Source organism: Emys orbicularis, chromosome 7 (genome assembly GCF_028017835.1).
Source record: "Emys orbicularis isolate rEmyOrb1 chromosome 7, rEmyOrb1.hap1, whole genome shotgun sequence".
In the NCBI taxonomy this organism is placed as follows: Eukaryota; Metazoa; Chordata; order Testudines; family Emydidae; genus Emys; species Emys orbicularis.
In genome coordinates, this window is record NC_088689.1 from 106,442,149 (window position 1) to 106,455,104 (window position 12,956).

At 38.5% G+C, this 12,956-nt stretch overlaps 1 protein-coding gene across 1 annotated transcript in view; it reads left to right on the plus strand.

Annotated features, from left to right (window-relative positions):
- APPL1 (adaptor protein, phosphotyrosine interacting with PH domain and leucine zipper 1) overlaps window positions 1-12,956 on the plus strand; it is a 52,916-nt gene that overhangs the window by 18,918 nt on the left and 21,042 nt on the right. The window contains exons 6-12 of the mRNA XM_065407495.1: window positions 185-226; window positions 1,831-1,889; window positions 2,371-2,517; window positions 4,824-4,906; window positions 5,030-5,188; window positions 6,823-7,011; window positions 8,542-8,584. Of these exons, the coding sequence (XP_065263567.1) occupies window positions 185-226; window positions 1,831-1,889; window positions 2,371-2,517; window positions 4,824-4,906; window positions 5,030-5,188; window positions 6,823-7,011; window positions 8,542-8,584 (722 nt within the window). The remainder of the gene's footprint in view (window positions 1-184; window positions 227-1,830; window positions 1,890-2,370; window positions 2,518-4,823; window positions 4,907-5,029; window positions 5,189-6,822; window positions 7,012-8,541; window positions 8,585-12,956) is intronic.

Sequence of the window (12,956 nt, forward strand, 5' to 3'; positions counted from 1 at the left end):
CTTCCCTTTTACACCAATTACCTGGCTGTGGAAGTGCTTGAAGTTCTCATGGAGCCAGAGATAGAGGCCACTTTTCTTCAATCTTTTAAAAAGAAAACTAAAACACTATCAAATATTCACATTATAATAATGTTATAGTTTCTTCTGATATTGGTCTCTTATTCAAATATAATATTCTTTGCAGAGATATTGACTTTAAAAGAAGTTTTCCAAATTGCCAGTAATGGTAAGTACACCTTAAAAAGTTTAATTTTCCTGTGAATATTTGTATGACAGAATATAAAATCAGGAGGTAGGGTGGGGATTTAAAAGGGGTTTTCAATGCACATAACTTTCCTAGCTTTCTTTGAAAATCCCAGGCTTGAGTCTCAAAGGTTTATGGAAAATTGGAGTCCAAACAAACTAATTTCATGTGGCAAGGTGAGCCTCCATAGCCCTGCCCTGGTACTACTCACCCTGTCTCAGTCCCCCAGCACTTCCCAGGAAACTCACAGTTAGTAATCTCTCCCAGCACCTCCTGGCAAGGTATTAGTAACAAACTAGGACAATAGTTCTGAGTGCTACATAAACAAAAGGATCTTCTGCTTCTCCTGGGCCCAGGTCTCATTTCTTTTCTGCTCTCCTACAAAGCATTGACTTTCAGGGCTTTTTTTTCCCTCTGGGAGTCTCCTATTTTCCAGGGCCAGGCACAGGAGCAGCTTCCCTCCTGTAACCCTCAATCTTTCTTCAACCTATTTACCTGGGGATTACCCTTCTCCAGGGTTTACCGGAGGAGCCCAACTGCCCTTCTGCAGCTTTCCTCTCCAACTGAGCTCTCTTGCCCTTTGTAGTCATTCTATGACCCCTTCCTGGCTAGGTCTAATAATTGAGCAGGGCTATCTGATTCCTAGATGATTAGGATCAGCTGGGAGAGTAGCTGTTCTGTGGCAGGCAAAGCTGGGCCTGACTCCCTTTAAAGGGCCAGTCAGCCTGTGACAACTTACTTATAATACCTTAGTGAAAACATAACTGAAAATTAATGCAGTTACTACTAACTGATGGAAACAAAACACTAAATATAGTAAAAATAGAATGACTAAGTGTATTGTTAAGTATCAGGGGGTAGCCGTGTTAGTCTGTATGCCACCGGACTCCTTGTTGTTGAAGTGTATTATTGTTTAGGTCTTAGTTGGTTTATGAATTTCTGTGCTCTGTGAAATAGGGATTGGTATAATTAATGGAAGTTTAGTTTCCTAAAATTGCAATTTCGTATTTATTTTTCTGTGTTAGGTGTGGTAATGTTGGTTTAAAAATGGAGTTGGTGTTTGTTGTAGAGGAGAGAATGCACTATTTAGTCAGTTTCTTTAATGTTAAGCCTTTTCGTATATGTTAATAAAGGGGACAAGCTTTAGATGGAATCTATTTTCTTTATAGAACAGAATATGCAAATGATTTTATTAATAAAAGTGCTTCTCCATTTCAGAAACTGTGGCTTGACCACTTCGAAGAATAATAGGTATTTAGGGAAAGTTTTCCTGACAGTTTCTGTTTCTAATTTTTGTGAGGATACTTGCATAACTGTTTAGAATTTGTCTCCAGCTTAGGTAGCTAGGGTAGTGGAATGATAGTCAAGAGAACAAAAATTATTCATGAGATTTCATTTTTTAAAAGATTGAGGTTTTAATTTTGGAGAGCTTTGTGTTCCAAGTGTCAGTGAAAGAAACCATTAAAAATCTAAGTGGTTTTATTTTGTTTCATTGAATTTAAATATTGTCCATTACTGTATCTTCTCTGTTATACTTTGCTTAATTTATTAAATGACTATAAGATATTAAATATTTTATTATTTAGATCATGATACTGCCATTAACAGATACAGTCGGCTGTCGAAAAGAAGAGAGAATGAAAAGGTTTGTGAGACATACTTTTAAGCAGCCTCTTTAGAGGAGGGAAACCAAAATATTCTAGAATAGACATAATCTCCAATGATGGCAAATAATATGCAACAGAGTAGACTTTACTTAAATTCTGATAGTTCAGGTTCTAATAGTAGAGACAACTTTTTACAGCAGACAAAAGCTGCTTTTGCATTGTAGGAGTGGCATGTAATATTTTTAAAATGCTATGAGTCTAAGGATGCAATATTATATTCAGGTACATTTGGTTAAAGAGAGAACTCAGTGCTGGAAAAACAGAATGCAGGGTTTGATTACCATGAATTCCTCCTCCATAATCTTTAGAAAAGGAGTCATGGGGCAAAAAGTGCCATTTCTGGTGTATGGTGAATTTTTTTTAATGGTAATGTTTCAGTGCTGGTTATAAATAAACCTGTACAGAAAAGATATGCTAAACAACGAGTCACAAACTTTGTAACTTTTTTTTTCTCTTTAGGTCAAGTATGAAGTTACAGAAGATGTGTATACTTCCAAGAAGAAACAGCATCAGACCATGATGCATTATTTCTGTGCGTTAAATACTCTTCAGTACAAGAAGAAAATAGCCATGCTGGAACCCTTGCTAGGATATATGCAAGCACAGGTGAATATTTCAAACACTGAAAGCGGTAGCTTTGAAATAAGGTTGGAAAGTACCTTTCACAGCATTGCTGGTAGGAACTTTCTCACAGCATTGTTGGTGACCGTTGAGTAAATCTTTGGCACTGACAAGTATGCAGAGAAGCTAAGAACTGAATGAGTATAGCAATGGTATGGTCTTCTCACCTCCAAGAGAAGGGTTCCTGCAGTTCAGTATTGAAGCACATTCTGAGGGAATGATATGGGGAAGCTTGTACTATTACTCTCCTTTGGCAGCTGTTCTGAAGAAGACTTAGGGCTTGTCTACAGTGCACTGCAGTGAAGACTATGGGAGTGTGTGAATTGTAGAGCTCACTGAAGTCTTGTGATCTAACTGTCCCATGTGAATGCTGCTGGTGTGAACTAAAAGGTACCGAATTTGTGTTAACATAGTCCTGTTTGAAAGAGGACTATGTTCATGCAAGCTAGGTACCTTTTAGTTCACGCCAGCAGTGTCCACATGAGGCAGTTAAAACTGCAACAGTTTGGTGCACTCTGCAACTCATGCCCCCCATAGTTTGCACTGTGGCACAATGTAGATGTAGCCCTAGAGTCAGTCATTGCAATCTCATCACTGCTGGAATGCTGGAGGCACTGGAATGGTGTCCACAATCATTCTCGCTCAGCTTAGTAGCTAACTTACTAAAGATAATTGTTGACTTTTTCTTTTTACATATGTGTTCAGAGACAATATGACAAATCACTTTCTGCCTCTGTCACTAAGTTTTGAAAAGAAACTGTAGCCCACAGGCTTGCCTTTACTATAGTCACTGCCTTGCCTTCATTATACTTAGCTGCTTTCATTATATTGGCTGTAACACAAGAAACCTACTGTATCCTGTAAGACATTAGCTGACGCATAAGCTAGCATAAGTGTGGTTAAGTAGGCCATAACCTTGGGCATAGATCAACGATTACCTTTTGATTTTAGGAACAAAGAAGAGCTTGCTCACTCGTAGGAAGTAGAATGTTCCAGTAAGTGCTACCATAAGAAACATGGAAGTAGTAACCACAAATGGTAGTTACACATATCAATATGCTAACCTATAGAAGAAGGACACCTCAACATTAGTAGGATGAGGAAATACAAATAAGGAAAATGGGAAAAACCCCTACTGAATAATGCATTAGATATAGTGGCCTCAGCATAACAGAAAAGTTGCATCCCAGCCTGTGGGGGTAAGAGAGAGATGTAGCCCTTGAAAGGGGCCAGAATGATGGCCACTGGTGATAAGGAGGAAAGTGATGGTGATGAGGAAGATAATGACTAACATTTCAGATTGTTCTGCAAGGGGTGATCTGAATATATGGACATGCAGATGCACTTCTGTAGTGTCTCTATCTACCTCACTGAGTTAGTGTTTGTGACTTTCCTAAATGTATTAATAAACTATTTGTAAATATAGAAGCATTCCTATAGTGTGAGTGTTGCAATTGTGCTCATCGGGGTTCCCAACTCTATAGTAATTTTAATAATACTGGGCCTGATCTTGGGACAAGAACCTGTCAACCCTCAAAGCGATAACTGGAATTCTTAGGTAATCAATATAATTAATACATAATCTATGGATCAGGCTACAGAACTTGACTCATCATTCATTTTCTTTGCTATATGAGTATATTTGGTGAAACTCTGACCTCATTGAAATCAATGGCAAATCTCCCATAGATGTCGCTGGAGCCAGGAATACACCAATCTCCTACTTTGTTTTATGCAGAACTACCCATAAGATCAGTTTTAAATGTCTTTTAAAGTGGAGTCACAATGAAAATAATTTGTGTGCTCAAACAGATCAAAAGTTTGTAGTAAAAAAACAAGCTAATATAGAGACCTTGTCAGAACATGTCATTACCAGAGAACTTGGCCTCCTTTTTCCCTTCATAAAAGGATTATTTTATCCCCATACTGTGATTGAAATGTTTCCATGTTCTTCTTGAATATGAGTACTACTGCTTCTCTTCTACAGCTCCAGCACAGAATTAGGAACTAAATTTGAATATCTTCTGCAGTAAAGCAAAACAATACAGCTGCATTCTGTTTACATCTTACCTGAGCATCATTGTGAGACATGAAGGACATGTTCCAAAATCTTTAGATTTAGCGGGATGGATATCCCCACAATCACAATGACTTTAGAGTTCCTACTATTGGATCTATTACTAGGGTTTTTTAAAAAACAGAAATAGATGGGTTTTGTTTGATTTGTTAAATAAATGGTTTCTCTCTCTCTCTCTCTCTTTTTTTTTTTTTTTTTTTTTTTTTTTTTTAAGATAAGTTTCTTTAAAATGGGTTCAGAAAATCTTACTGAGCAGCTGGAAGAATTTTTAACCAATATTGGCACAAGTGTACAAAAGTAAGTTTTTGTTCTTATTTGTTTAATTGTATCTTTATTGCCTTCACTAATTTTCTTTTTTTTGAGTCTGCCTACTGCTACATCATCTCTGTTAATAACACATTGTATTTTATGCTATTTTAGTGTTCGCAGGGAAATGGATTCTGAGGTAGAAACCATGCAGCAGACCATAGAGGACTTGGAAGTAGCCAGTGATCCATTATATTTACCTGATCCAGACACAACAAAATTTCCTGTCCATAGAAATCTAACACGGAAAGCTGGCTATCTTAATGCAAGGAAGTAAGCTACCTACTATTATTTTAAAATGTCAGAAGAACTTTACTTATTTTAAAAAAGGCATGTTGGATAAGGAAGTGATATTTATAAAAACAGCTATATTGGATTGTACATAAACATTTAATTTGTCAAATTGAACTAGCCACAGAGAAGCTTGACATGCTTCCTTTCTTTGTATTCTCCTCACGTGATAGATTGAGTTGTGTATTAGTTGGCATTAATTTCTGGATTTTAGTAATTGGTCCACCTATTAATACTTTGCATTATTCATTCAGTGATCTTAAAAGAAAGGTAAGTGTTCTTAATGCCATAAGATGGAGACACTGAGAGAGATCAGGTGATGTCCTCATAGTCACAAGAGCCTAGCAGTCAGGAATAGAGAGAGACCTCCTGATTTCCACCTAGTGGTTAGAGAAATTATGCTCCTTTGTTAATGAAACTTGATCCCCTGGATATTTGTGCCTACAAAAGAAATATGGAGATATATGTATTTATTCAATATTAATTGGGTTGTAATCTCAGAAAAAGCCAGTATTTGAAGGATTAATACTATATTATGTTGCTCATTATCTATGTATAATACAACTTTAGGATAAAAGTTTGGGTTACAGTAGAATAAGTGTTTGTACTTTTGAAATATAAGGAAAACACATTATGCATTATACTAAACAGACTTTTGAGAACATGCATGGCAATTTAAAGGAGTGCTTTTTGGCCCACTAGAGGGAGGTGTTATTCCACATATGTAAAGGCAACCTATTGGTTTACAATTGGTTAAAAACGAATTAAAGCTATAAAGTTTAGTGTGTGCGTTCCCAGTTTATACTATGTTCTGCATACATGGTGAACTTTATAAAAATCAGACTAATGTTACAACAACAACCTAGAGGAAAAGTACTTTCCTGAACTTGAACTATGAATTATTTAAATAGTTCAACTTTTGTAGCTAATGTTGAAGTGAGAAGACCTGTACAAAACCAAACACGAAGTATTTGGGTATTCTCAGTGCAATACCCCAATTTATTTATCATGAAATTCTTCTTTCATAGATCTGCAGAGGCTGTATGCTGTGGTCCATGGCTCCTGCAGTCTCTTCCTGTGAATCAAATAAATAAATTGGGTGGAAAGTGATGGATCTTTAGTTGGCTATGTTGATATTAATACTTGACATCTAAATTAAGTATTCTCAGTGGATTAAAACAAAATACATTGTTTTTGTTAAAGAACTCTTGATCCTACCACCAAAGGGGTAAGGAAAAAAGAAGACCCTTTGATTTTTGTTACCCATAAAGCAACAATCTAAACACCACTGGTTAAAACACAATTGTTTTAACCTTTACTTCTAATTAAGTTTCTTACAGCTGTAACAGTTGGCTAGCATATCACTTTTACATGGTTCATTGTACAACTCAACTGTAGGATTTTAAACCTGTTTAGTTTGAAGTAAAATGGTACAAACGGTGAAGAAACCAACTATGTTGTATAAATTAATCTAGGACTTAGTGAAAATCTATTGGGTTTTATTTTCATAAAAAGACTTGGAGGTCTTGTTTTTCTGATTTCTTTTGTATTTTTCTAATTTAGGAATCTGGCTTAAACATGCAATCCACTAATCAGTGTCTTCTTTCTTGTTTTAGTAAGACTGGGCTGGTGTCTTCCAGTTGGGACAGACAGTTTTACTTTACTCAGGGTGGAAACCTAATGAGTCAGGCAAGAGGTGACGTAGCTGGAGGACTTGTCATGGACATAGACAACTGTTCCGTGATGGCTGTGGACTGTGAGGACAGAAGATACTGCTTTCAGATAACATCTTTTGATGGCAAAAAGTTAGTATTCATTCTTAAGATAGCGTTATCAGTAAATGACACTATAGTCATTAACTGAAAAAAAGAGACAAATTTCAATTTTGGCTGGTTAAAATTTGAACATGTTTTTTTTGTTTGTTTGTTTTTTTTTTTTGTTTTTTTTTTAAAAACAACCCTACAAACTCTGCCTTTTTTTCTCCACCATATCCTAAACAACAGCCACATGGAGCTGCTGATAGCAGGTTGAAATAATCAAAGCCCACAACAGTTTCATAACCATAAATGGTTACATTGCATGTTGGACAACCTGTAATCTATATTCATTTAAACTGTGTGAATGTCACTTTTTATTTGGATATATTGCATAAATTTATATATTGGATAAATTGGTGTTTTGAGATAATCAAGTATAAGTACTCTTGCATTCCCTTTCATTCATCACAACCCAACATTTAGCCTTAGAACCATCTGGTGTATATAGCATGTTGTTAGGGCTGAATTCCCATTGCCATTTGAACATAAAAATATCTTGATTTGTGCCATAGCACACACTGATAGCCTATGAGACCACTTACAAAATTATTATACATTTTTATAATAGACTAATTGTTTTAACAAACATCTGCATAATAACTTGCCTTGATGTTTCTCTGTTGATATTTTTAAAAAACTATTAGTCTTGTACGCAAAGTGATCTGAATAATGACTTTACATACATAGAAAGTATGAAGTGCTTTTCAAAATCCTTTATCAAAAACTTTTAAAAATAATGTTTTTGTATCTGTCAACAAAATCATCCATAGCTTGGGGATCTTTGATTCTTACCCTTCCCAGCAATTTTAAAACTGAGGTTGTCATACCAAAATATGAGAAGCTCCAAATTTAGCAAGGTGCAGCACAGCTTCTTATATGATTCAATATTCAATATTCAGTTCTTTACTTTGTGCAATAATATCTAGATCCTAGAGAAAAAAGGTTGGCGTCATCTACATTAATACTTTTCTTTTGTTTGGACACGTGCGAGGCCCTGTCATTGTTTTGGGTATGAGATAGTGAGCTGACTAGTGCTTGTGGGGCACAGGCTGTGGGCTGTTTCATTGCTGTGTAGACTTTTGGATTCCGCCTGGAACCCAAGCTCTGGGACCCTCCCACCTCACAGGGTCTTAGCACCCAGGCTCCAGCCCAAGCCTCTACACAGCAATGAAACAGCCCCGAGTCCGAGTCGGCTGACACAGGCCAGCCACTATATCTAGTTTTTGCGTAAACATACCCATGGATGTGAAACAGTCTAGCCTGTTTCAGACCATAGTACCTGATTGTTCAATTGCTATATGTGCACCCTTGCCTGATTTTTGCATAGAAATAAGATTGCTTGCATCTTCAGTTAAATTTAGTTTCCATTTAGTATGTATGCATAGCTCCCAATGTTATTAGTACAAGTTACGTGCATATATCAAGGGGAAAATTTACCTCCAGACAAAAAGTTATTGAAAGGATCTTTTTCTTTCAAATAAGTGAGCCTTAGAATTTTTTTATTCTCTCTTCTTTCAGATCTTCAATCTTACAGGCAGAGAGTAAAAAAGATTATGAAGAGGTAAGCTTACAGCAAGTGTGTGGTGGTTCAGATGCTTTTTCTGATAATTCATTACACATAAGAAATATTTCTTAGGTTACTTGGGAGACCCAAAGTGAATAGCGACCTGAAGATTTCTTCTACCCATACTGACAGGTGTCAGGAAGGTGTCCCTTTGTCTCTACCCTGGAAAAAAAATCTGTGCCAGCAAAAGTGATTGTCAGTGGGGACCTATAGGTTTAACTTGGAGGAAAAATGGCCAGCATAGTTATAAGGGAAACAAACACTTACTGCACACCTTTTTGGGGAAGCGGGTGTGTGTGTGCTGTATGCTTTTTTCCTTTCGAGTCAGCCAGCTATAGAAAGCAAAAGAAAGCCCAAAATGAAATATCCTGAGTGCCTTGTTGCAAAACAAGAGGAAAACCACATCCAAACTTTGTTTAAAAAGCGTTCAGTCAAAAGATCATAGAATTAATTTTGTAAAAATCATGCTCTTAGTGTCTTTGCTAAGGTTATTTTTGATGGTAGCTTTAGAACTCAGTTAAGAAGCAAGCACAGGATCATGCATCCTTAGCAAGAAGCTCAGAGGCGGAGTATAGAAAGGCATTTAATGCTTTCAGTATCTGCTAAGAAGACTGCACATCTCACTGCCCACTGCTGGGTGATCAAACAAATACATGTTTCAAACAAAAAACAAATGTTTGTTTGCTTTCTGGTTGCATTCAACACTCATTCTTCTGTAAGAGTTGAGGTCCCCAGATTCACCTTGCAGCAAGAATGCACCTATGCAGTTGCCACTGATCACTCTTTCAATGAAAAACCACTCTTGTTGAGAGTGATTTATTTACATACAGGCTTCAGACCTACCCAGTTAGAGTCAAAGGTCACAACGTAAAGGTTCTTATGTGACTCTTCTCATCTGCTGTCTGCCCAGACTCTTCTCACATCTTGTGCAGTTCACGCTATAGGTGGAAGACAACCAGATTTCGCCACTGTCCCCATCCTGGAATTAAACAGTAGTTCCACATACTTAGTATCCATCCCTCTTCTTTAAGGCGTCTCTCTTTAAGTCCAACCAGGGCTTTCCCCAGTGTTCCTGGACCTCCCCCACTCCCCTCCAGCTCTTTCAGAATCTACACTGAGGTAATTCCCCATAGCCATTCTTTATTCAGGCTTTCAGCAGCACTTCTTTGCTTCCCTTATCCAGGAACTTCCAACAGCTTGGTCCTATCTTTTCCTTCATCTGGGGAATTTGGCAGACCTCACTGGCTGCCCCTGCCTGATCTTTCTTACTCCAGGCAGCTCCCCCTCTCTAGCTTAGAGAGGGCCTGCAGAGAATATGTCTTTCCTCCCTGCAGCTTCCTCCCGCTACTCTGAACTCCTTTGTGAGAAGCTCCGAGTCACTCCCCAGCTATGATTGATAGATAATTGATTTGCCCTTAAGTGGAACCAGGTGAGCTAAATAGCCTCTACTCCAGGGGTTCGGGACCCTTCAGGGATCAAGAGGTGTGATAAATGACGTGCCGGGGGAGGGAGGGGGTAGCTCCCTTTGATGAACACCCAGGCAGCCAGTTAGCTGTCAAATCCCTCTTGGTAGCTGTTTTCTGCTTGCTTTACCTGTAAAGGGTTAAAAGTTCCCCAGGTAAAGAAAAGGAAGTGGGCACCTGACCAAAAGAGCCAATGAGAAGACTAGAATTTTTTAAAATGAGGAAAAAAACTTTCCTTTTGTCTGTTGTTCTCTGGAGACATAGAGCAGCAATGCTATAAGCAGGAATGCTATGTAAAGTTTGAACCGGATATGAAAACCATCAGATCATATCTAGAACTACTTTTAACAACCCAAATACACCTCTACCTCGATATAACGCTGTCCTCGGGAGCCAAAAAATCTTACCGCATTATAGGTGAAACCGCGTTATAGCGAACTTGTTTTAATCCACCGGAGTGTGCAGCCCCGCCCCCCCCGGAGCACTGCTTTACCGTGTTATATCCAAATTCGTGTTATATCGGGTCGCATTATATCGGGGTAGAGGTGTATGTAAGTACATTAGGAATGTTTAGGAAGACGTGATTAGGTTTATTTCTTTATTTTGGCTTGTGGATCTCCTCTGTGCTAACCCCAGATGCTTTTGTTTGCTTGTAACCTTTAAGCTAACCCCCAAGAAAGCTATTTTGGGTGCTTAATTTTTGGAATTGCTCTTTTAAAATCTAGCAAAAGCCTATGTTCCAGATGTATTTTCTTCCTTTTTGTTTTTAATAAAATTTACCTTTTTTAAGAACAGGATTGGATTTTTGGTGTCCTAAGAGGTTTGTGCATATGCTGTTTGATTAGCTGATTTCCTTTGTTTTCTTTCTCAGCTCTTCCCCGGAGGGGAGGGGGGTGTGAAAAGGCTTGAGGAGGAATTCCCAAGTGCTCCTTTCTGGGTCCAAGGGTTGGGGTTTTTTTGCATTTGGGTGGTGACAGCGTTCACCAAGCCAAGGGCAGAGAAAAGCTGTAACCTTGGGAGTTTAATACAAGCCTGGAGTGGCAAGTATTAATTTTTAGAATCCTTGCGGGCCCCCACCTTCTGCACTCGGAGTGAAAGAGTGGGGATTCAGCCTTGACACAAGGGTATTACATGGGGGGGTCGCGAGCTGTCAGTCTCCACCCCAAACCCCGCTTGCTTCCAGCATTTATAATGGTGTTAAATATATTAAAAAGTGTTTTTAATTTATAAAGGGGGGGGGTCGCACTCAGAGACTTCCTCTGTGAAAGGGGTCACCAATACAAAAGTTTGAGAATTATTGCTGTACTCGGAGGCATCTAATGAGTCACAGAGAACTGCTCTTGAACGGACCAGGCACCCTGTGACACTTTCAAATGACTCTTCAGCATTCATATTCAGTGCCATCATCTTCGGGTGTTGTCAAGTATAGATGCAGAGAGAATGAAGACAGAGTGGAAGTTCACATAATCTTTTCCTTAAATGTTTTAATTTAGAGGGGTGGGGGTTAAGATGTGACAATAGAAATAGTTTAGTTGTGGTTTACTACATTCTTAAAATGTAATTTTTATGAACTACTCTGAGCTAACAAAGGAGGTACTTCTTTAGACTTCATTTGGGCATCTTTCTCCCTATAGATCTGAAGACTGAAAAGGATCTGTTAGCAAACTGCTCAGATAAAGCCTATTGACCAGACACATTTCACTAAATTCTTGAATCTATTTAGGGTTTTCCAGAAGTTGTGTGTAGCAAATCTATTAAAAGCCTTTAAATATTTGCTAAATAAAAATATTTATTACTTTGCATTCATTTTTAATATAGACTTTCATGATGCAAGAATAAAAACTTAACATTTGTAAGCTTTTTGATTTCTATAATGCAAGTCTGAGCAGGCAGTTAAAGGGGGATATTGCGAAATCATGCTGCTCTGTGTTGTTGCTGAATATACGCTGCAATCATCAGGGCATGCACCCATGCACTTTGACAAGGACCCCTAAATTCCTGTGATATTTTCATCACCTGGATATGCCCTTCATTCCCATCTTTCTCCCCCCCCCCCACCCGCACATCTATGAAACATAGCAGAAAATACTCACTTGTAAAATTAGTGAGTTATTTTTGACAGTGATTGTTTTTGAGGATGGGTTTTTTGCTAAGATGCCCAATTGATCCAGCTCTGCTCCCTCATTCCACACTGCTGCCTCAGCTCCCATCACAATGTCCAGCAGCCCACCTCATAACCTCCTTTTCCCATGCGTGCCAGAGAATGAGGGGGAGCTTGTAGCCAGCTTCAGCAGCTCTTTGGGCCTCTGCTGCTGCACTGTTCTCCAAGTAGCCCAGCAGCTAGCCTACAAACTTCTGGCTACAAGCTGAATTGTAGCTTGGGCTCCATGGAACAGTGCAGGCAGCATGCATTGTAATCCAATTTACTCCCCCTTTCAGGGAAAAGTTGACAAATAAGAGGCAGCTGCAAGCAAGTTTCAGTAAGGCAGGGAGATAGAAAACAAAATACACCTCTACCTCGATATAACGCTGTCCTCGGGAGCCAAAAAATCTTACCGCGTAATAGGTGAAACCGCTTTATATCGAACTTGCTTTGATCCGCCGGAGTGCGCAACCTCCCCCCCCCCGGAGCACTGCTTTACCACGTTATATCAGAATTCGTGTTATATCGGGTCGCGTTATATCAGGGTAGAGGTGTATTGGGTGCTGGCTGCAATATTCTGGAGGTAAATTCTGCTATACGGTGAATTTCATGGCAAATTCAGTGAAATACATAGGCCCTGGCCTGTCACTCCTTAAAGTGACAAATTAAGTGCGGGGAGGTGGTGGGAAGAAAAATCAGCTAAGATATTTAAACAGGTTTTTAAAACTACAATATAATTATTAATGCTTCACTTTTTTTCTCT